The sequence below is a fragment of the Lagopus leucura genome, unplaced genomic scaffold (genome assembly GCF_019238085.1).
Source record: "Lagopus leucura isolate 7727_CA_CO unplaced genomic scaffold, USGS_WTPT01 105-24_obj-0_obj, whole genome shotgun sequence".
NCBI classification, from domain to species: domain Eukaryota; kingdom Metazoa; phylum Chordata; class Aves; order Galliformes; family Phasianidae; genus Lagopus; species Lagopus leucura.
In genome coordinates, this window is record NW_024966867.1 from 18,359 (window position 1) to 26,556 (window position 8,198).

Genomic DNA, 8,198 nt, shown 5'->3' on the forward strand with positions numbered 1-8,198 from the left:
TTTTTTTTTTTTTTTTTCCTTCCTTTCTTTTAATGCTATTAGGTTTATATTTTATTCTGAATTGAAAAGAAAATTGTGGTTGTCTTGACTACTAAAAAAACCCATCCTACACACAGCTTGAGGGATGTGCAGCAGAGAGGAGGGAATTTAGCAGTTCCCAGCTCAGTTGTTCCCAAACACAGACCTCGGGCAGGTTTGGCCGCTGTTGGCCTTGTGCACTCGGCGGCCACAAGGCTGTTTTTTCTTTTCTCCCAACTCAACGTGACTAAAAATGTGTTTTCTTTCTAGGCGATAGTATATGAAGGCCAAGACAAGAACCCCGAAATGTGCCGAGTTCTGCTCACGCATGAAATAATGTGCAGGTAAGAGATACCCTGCTTCCCCCTAATTAGTGATGAGAAGATGAATCTGTCTCTCAAAATCTAGGTTGAACCTGTGGCTATTTTAGGACTTAAATTTATCTTTCTTGCATTAAACAATCCCAAAATAACACAGTCTGGTGTGTGTAATTAGCAGCAAGGTCTCTGTCACCGCAGCAGTTTTCAATTGATAACGAATTTTCCTTAACCGCGCTACTGGGTTGCATTTAGACCCCGTAGCCTACAAAAATGGGCTCACCAAAATTAATAGTTAATTATAGAATTGTAGTTTTCTCTGCCCCCAATTCCCAAGCAAATGACAAAGTTTGCTCTCCCAGCAGCATGACAAAATGGTTGTTCTGGTGTTGCTGGCCTAACAGGCGGACAGGGCTTCTCCCACCTGCCTGGGCCTAGCAGGGCTCTGCTGCCCCATGGCTGCTATTTGTTGGTGTTCTCCAACCACACAGATCTGACCCCCCCACGCTCTGCTCCCCCAGAGGTGTCTGCATGGGGCTGGCACTTAAATCTGGGACAGAGAGATGAATTCTTTTTCAGCTACTTTCTTCCCCCTTCTGCTGGCAGCGTTAGGTGAAGCCTGCTCTGCTCCCTCACAGCATCTTCTCCCATAGCCCTCAGGCACCCAGGAGAGGCTGACCTTGCAGTCTCATTAAAGTTAGTGGGTGTTTTTGCATGTCTGAAAAACTCATTTGTTACATGTTATTCGATGGCAGAAAATAATTCCCTGGTGGAAGATGAGGCATTCTTGCATAAGCTCATTGTTACAATCAGTTGTTTTAAGACTGTAAAAATGCCATTGCATGCATTGTAACTTTTACAAAACACATTTACTAAAAAGGAGTAACTTGAGGGGAAAAGCTGGTACCCACTTCTAAGAGAATAAACTTGGATGAGGGTTTCCTGGTGGGGGAGAGTCTTAGACAAAGTATTCAGATGGAAACTTCTCTGCTGGTTGATGTTTTTTCCCTTTATTCTTTGGAATCTGTGTGTTTTGTGCTTCCTAAGGCTTCTGTCTGATAAAACCCAGCTCGAGGGCAGAGCCCTGTGATGCCACTCTTCTTGCATTGCTTGCCGGGTGGAACCCCACACAGCTTGCAGGATTTGGGGGACTTTAATTGCCGTATCCTATTTTTCTAGGCTACTTTGTTCAGCAGGTTTGGCTTTGGGAAACCAGAGATAACCCATTCCAGCCTCAGCTCTTTGAGAGGTCCCAAGCTGCTGCTGCTGGGAGCTGTGGCATGGCTTTGCTGAGGACTCCTGACCAGTCCTACCTTTCCCAGTGCAAGCTCAGCCACACTGACAACCTGTAATTGCACTAAAACTCATTGGCCCAATTAGCACCACTTTTGCACTAGATACCTAGCTAGGAACAATTCGTGGAAATATTAAAGGAGGCCCCTGACCCGATAAGACTAAGTGCATGCTTTGCTTTTCTTGTGGAAGCGGCCCAGTGGAACAGTGAGTAAAATTAAGCACATGCTGAAGTGCCTGCAGTGTCAGAGCCTGAATGTGCTGGTAGCTTCACCTAGTGTGCCCTGTTGGTTCCTAGACTGCAAGGTTTGGAGGTGGAAATAATCTGGTATCTAGGTTAGCATCCAGACCTCAGGAGGGGCTGAGCACACACTCTCAGCCTGCAGCATCACTCTCTGCAGCCAGCCTTTGTTCCAGACCCATGCCATGCAGTGCCCTCAGCCAGCTCTGGGACATTCACCGAGCCCTTGTGCAACCCTAAAAATTCCCTCTCTAATCCATTAATTTTCTTATAAATACTTCAGAAACATGAAGATTAATAAGTACATTGAAAACTTCAGATAGAGGGCTGAGTTTTAACCAGATCTGTGTTAAAGATGTGCAGCTTTGTCGATATTGTTTAACCGAGGTAAAATTATTTCCATTCTGGGGATGTGTAAAGCTGTGCTGTGTCATTTGAATCAGCTTTTCCCTTTATTGAAGCACTGTCTGTTTTTTTTCGTTCTTAAAATTTGCTTGATCAGGAGCTCTGTTCCTCTCCTCAGATTTGTTTGCTGCCAGCCCTGGTTTTGTGTTCCTAAACATAAGGTGTAGGGGCAGCAAAAAAATCCGACTGTGGTGTAGGCACGGTGTGACTGCTGGGTGGGGGAGATGCATTCAAGTATCTTACCGCTCATATTAGATATTTCCCATTTCCTCTTCTGCCCATAGGTTTGTAAGAGGGTGCTGTTTGTTTACCAGGCCGCTTGACCCTATTGCACAAATCTGTCATCTATTGTGCTGCTAACACTCTTTTAAATTGCAAATCTGATGCTCTTTAGGGGTCTAGAAAGGGGGGAAAAAAATCTCTCTCCGCACCATTCTGTTTCTCTTGATTTCTTGCCTGTTGTAAGTGGAAGTTGGGATGTGCTGAATTTGCACCAGGGGTGCAAATGCAGCCTCAATTATAAGCATAAAATTAGAGTCTGTTCCCCATTAATCAGTCCAGCTAATTGCTATGCACTACCATTAGCCATATGGTGTGAAAGACAGCTTGCTCTCCCTAAGATGAAATTTCTTCATTTCAGACATGAAATAGTGAGGGCTCTGTATTTTAAAATAGCTTGTTTTAGATGTTTAATTTCTAAACAACTTTCAGCAGTGCTTTCTATCAAGGCTAACTGCACAATAAAACTTTGCATTTATGTGACAAAGCTGGGTATTTATAGGATGCTCCAACTACGGCAAGGAGAAGACAAAGAATTCAAATGTACGGGAGAGTTCTGGCTGCGGTAGGGATGCAGCTCTGAGGTTGGCTTCAGGTGGCTGTTTGTTTATTTCGAAGAGGTTCATTGTGTTTTGTCAAATATAAAATGTAAAATCCATGCTGTTGGCGAAAATGTTAATAGCTGGAGGGAATTCAGAGCCTCGGTGGAATTTATTGGCATTGTAGGCAGCGTGGGGAGGGACATCTATAGTTAATATTGCCTCAACAATTTCCATTATGAAACCTTCAGTGGCTTACAGCTTTGCCAGACTTAAACTGTTCTGGCTGAAATGTCCTTTGCAGGGTGTCAGCCCGAGGCTGACTTTCTTTGGAAAGTTTCAGCTCAAATGGTTCAGCGATTTCTGAGAATGAGGTTGGAGTAAAATATGGTTTTTGTCTTTGCGACATAAAGTCTTACAGCTGTTTTGTCGAGGAGCCCTTGCACCTTTCTGCCTGGCTGGGGTGGGAGCTGCAGCCCATCTCACCAGGAGCTGCTGCAGTCTGTCCCATGCGGGCTCACTAACGACTTGTTAGAGCCTGGCAGTAAGTGATCAGAAAGTCGTGTTTGTGCTGGCCTTGTGCCATCGCCCCGTAATTTCTCATTGTTCATTGTCCCTGCAGAAAGCCTGAGTGCGTGGATACACAAAGCAGGGCTCCTCTGGCCTGTGATGCTCCTGGCCTGCTGCGCTGGGTTAGGGAGAGGGAGGGTTTTGGGGTGCAGGATGGTGTGGTGGGGCCATGGATGTGTCCGTGATGGGGGACAGAGATGCTCCAGTGGGGAGAAGGGTGAGGACAAAGGCAGTGACAAAAGCAGGGAGCAGTGGTGGCCAGGGGATGGAGGTCTGCAAAGAGGCACGATGGGGATGGTGTGAGGAAGGTGGAGGCAGGAATGGGGAAAACCCATGTTGGTGCAGCATGGCAAGGGCCTGCGTTGCTATTGAGGGCTATTTGCTTTAAAAACAAACCAAGCAAACCCCGAGCCAAATCATTTTTTGCAGATTTTTTCCCCCCCTTGTTTTTAGTTTTCCCTCTCTCAAACTGCTTTAGATCAGACATAATCTGATTCCTAAAGACACTGTGCCTGAGCTCTGGCTCCCTGTCCTGCCTGGGGGGGACACCCCACAGGGCCAGCCAGGAGCTGGCACTTGGCATCAATCCCTGCACGCAGGGAGCTGAGGGCTTCTCAGTGACTCAGAGAAACTCCTGGGACTTCTTGAATTCCTTCAGGGAAAGGCGCTGAATGTTTAGGCACTTTTTTTTTTTTTTTTTTTTTTTCCATGTGTTCAGTAGATGCTAAAAGTCAAAGCTTTCGAAGCAAGTTTGAATGCTTCTTTTACCATGAGGAGCGATCTAAAACTCAGGGTTGGTGTGATGCCATGATTGTCTGTGTAGAAAAATGAGGGTGGATGAGGCCTCCAATTCTGCTTGTGAGGGAGGAAAAAAAAGAAGAATAACAAAGAGAAAAAGAAAAAGGCAAACGGAAGTTTGATTTCTTGCTATGGCTCAGGTCTATGGGGGCGTCATCTCAGGACACCTGAGCCACGCAAGAGGGCCACCCCATGAGCAGCCCCATGGCCGTGCTATCCATATTGTCCCTGGCAGTCACCTCTTCTGCTTGGGGCTGGAGTAGCTGAAGCAGGAAGGTGCTGGGGATGCTGGGGGCCGCCCAGTGCAGTGGGGAGCCTGGGAACCTTTGCTCGCCTGAGTGAGTGTGGCAATTTCTGTCCCTGCAGTCTGCTGGGAGAATGTCAGGACTAGCCCTGATTCACTTCAGTCACAAGAACTGCATTGTCTTAACTTGTGCCAACTCTGTTTCTAATTACATTTTAATCATTTAAAAATGATTAGCAGTTTTTATTGCCTTGTTTGTGGGTAAATTTTCTCACCCCACACATTCTCGCTGCACTCCAATGACAAGTCCTTTTATAGGCAAAAAAGCCCCCCGAACGTCCTCATGACTATTTACCTACAGCATATTTTATTCCTTCCTAAATTTTAATGCTTTCTGGGTGCCAAGGCTCTTGCATTTATTTTCGTGGATCAATTGTGGTATTGTGCTGTAAAATTAAGCAGTTTTTTTTGGCAGTCCTAAACAATGTAACTTCCACCGAAATGAAGATACCGCACATGTGTGAACTGAGAGAAGTTTCAGTCCTGAATAGTTGCCTTGAAGCCTTCTGCGGTGAAAAGAATTATGTATTTTCCTCTCTTTGAAAACAAAAATTTATTATTTTTTTTGAGACCATGTTTAAACAGGCTGTTTTTGTAAAAGGTCCCCCCCTCCCCCCCCCTTTTTTTTTTTGTTATCTTTAGTGTGGTTAGTTGCTTTATTGCTAATCTTGGTGGGTAACTGTATATTATTCACTCTATTGTTCAGCAGCACAAGAGAACCTTTGTCATGCTCCCAACAGGGCTATTTATATAGCATGGCACTTCTGAGGGCTTCTTACTGCTCCCGTGTTCTTCCACCTTCCAGGGAAAGGAAAATAGTCCATTGGCACGGGAGGGTGAGCAGTCAGGTCCCTGGATACTGCTTGGAGTGAGCATGGTGCTCTGCAAAGCTGTGGCTGAGGTTCAACAAGATGTTTGATAACGGCAAGGTGTGCCTGAATCTGGCCTGGGAGAGCCAGGAGAGTGACCCCTTGCCCTGTTAATTGGTGCCATCCCCATGGGGGTCCCCATGCTGTGGTTCCCTGCCCTCTGTGGCCCCATGGGAGTTTCCTGGGCTTCACCCAGTGGGTTCCTGCATGAGCCAAGCTCCAATTGCCGTACCCCTTTCAGACAAGGGCTCATCCCAAACAACAACTCAACATCTCTGTGCAAACAACAAGCTCCTTAGCTTAAAACCTGAGCCTGCTGCCAGTGATGGAGCAGGGCTTTGGCAGATGGAGCTGGTGCTACATGCTCCAGCTTTGTACCCAACCCATGGTGCTCCACCAGCACAAGCAGTCATCCGTGTGCTCAGAAAAATGGGAAACAGGCATGCTCCCCTATAAAAAGCCAGTGGTGTTTGCATTTTAGCTCCACTCTTAACAATTATATTTCTTAGAAGGAGAATCATTACACTTCTGGATGTCGGGGGGAGGCTTCAGCTCTGTAAAAGCAGGAGTACTGTGCGGCCACGTAATGGAAGCACCAAGCAAACGTTAAAAGCTGTGTTCAGGGAAGAAGAAACTGGTTCTGTGTGCACACATAAATGGGACAACTACTAAATCCTTTGGAAAAGAGACCACAAATAGGCAGGTCTCTCTGTGTCGTATGATCCTTGAATTATTATTTGCAAAGGGGGCAAAACCCCTCTCTTTTTGTATTTTCCATTGCTAACCAGCTGTGCAAGAAGTTAAACATAGTAATTAACCCATATGTGACCCACTGTATTTGACTGATTTGCAGGCAGGGACGGCGCGGTAACTCTAGCCGGCAATTTGAACCCGCCGTGTTCGTAATGATGATTTTACAGTGTAATGGTCGCACTAAATCCTTTCACTTTTGCTCTGCAGCCGCTGTTGTGACAAGAAAAGCTGTGGCAACAGAAATGAGACTCCATCAGATCCAGTGATAATTGACAGGTAAGGACTGCTATTGTTTCCTTCGATTTTCTTTCTGGTTTTTTTTCCTTTTTTTTTTTTTTCTTTTCTTTCCCTTCCTCATTATAACGAAACACCTGCCCTGTCTTGCTAATGGGGAAGAATTAGGAGTAGATGCGGATGAAATTTTGTTTTTGATACCAAATTAGTTGTGCTTTGCAACTGCGATCGCCGTGGCAGGGCCATATGGAGGCTAACGGAGCGACCTGCTCGTTGGAGGGCTCCCGTGCTTGCAGACTGATTCATGTGCATAAAGAGGAGATTTTTCTTTCTGACTTTCTGTGGCTCAATTCGCATGCTGTGCCAGGGAAGCTTCAGGAATAAAATAATAATAGTTTGTGATTTATGAAATGTGGTTGGGTGCTTATAAATATTTAACTTTTATTTGAAAAATGTTTGAATCATTATCACTTTTAGCTACAGTAGTTCTGTTGGATGCAATCCATCTACATTTTAAGGATTTTATTTATGCATAAAAACAGTTAAAAAAAATAGATCTGCAAACTAAGGGTTTTTTCCCCTGTTATTTTCTTTGGTTGGAATACTATTTTGACTGTATTGTCAGTTGATTAATTCATTTTTGCCTGTCTTAATTATTGTGCTTTTAAACAGATCCATATTGCTAATCTGACATCACCAACTAAATCACTGTTGTGCAATGCATCTATTTTAGTTGCTCTGAGCCATGGATAGTTTCTGTGCTTGCAAATTATGCAAAATGGTACCAAACAGTCATTTTTACATTTTAATCGTCAAAATTCATTGTACAAAGCCACGTGTAATAACCAGGTTATTATGCAGCATTACTCTATGAGAGTTAAATGGCCATGAAGTACTGAATCTGTCTGTCATCAGCTGGGGAAAGCAATACCACTGCACTAATCTGTGCATGCAGGGACCCTGAAGGGAAGCTGTCTGTGCATATGGGAGCGAGTGTAGAGCGGTGTGCTTCTCCTAGCATTATTGTCTGAGCTCATGTTTGCTGTATTAGCTTCAAAGTACCTTCTGTGCCAGTCTGGGTGTTTGTTATAAAAGAAAAGGTGACGGCGTTTTGTGTGCGGAGCGCCATGCGGGAGGGATGGGGATAGCAGAGCCTGGCCAGGCACTGTGCTTCTGCAGGCTGTCAGATTTATAGTTCTTGCTTGAATTTCTTAAGAAAGTGCATATATTGGAAGCTTATGGCGGGTGTTTTGATTAGCTGTAATCAGTAATCCTGAGAATGTTTAAGCCTCAGAAGATATATCTACCTATTTTAACTAGGCGTATTTCCATCTTCTGTGAGCATTAAGTAGGGCTGGGAAAGGGGGGGAAAAAAACCCAGTGAAATCTGTATAGAGATGTGTTCTATAAGCATGCTGCCGAGTTGAACACTATAAACATGGTGTTAGGGCGGCATTTCGAGTGACATGAAAGCTACAAAATTCACATGAATTTTTCATTGTACTGGAAAGTGAGATGTTAAGATGCTAATGGCAGGTTTACGGAAATATTTTGTTTAACTATCTAGTATGCAAAACT

General features: G+C 44.6%; 1 protein-coding gene across 2 annotated transcripts in view; it reads left to right on the forward strand.

Annotated features, from left to right (window-relative positions):
* The window catches only part of LOC122192836 (transcription factor COE1-like), a 21,119-nt gene extending 14,453 nt beyond the window's left edge, over positions 1 to 6,666 (forward strand). For both annotated transcript variants that reach the window (XM_042893501.1, XM_042893502.1), the window contains 2 exons: positions 289 to 362; positions 6,594 to 6,666. In XM_042893501.1, the coding sequence (XP_042749435.1) occupies positions 289 to 362; positions 6,594 to 6,666 (147 nt within the window). The remainder of the gene's footprint in view (positions 1 to 288; positions 363 to 6,593) is intronic.
* The last annotated feature ends 1,532 nt before the right edge of the window (positions 6,667 to 8,198 follow it).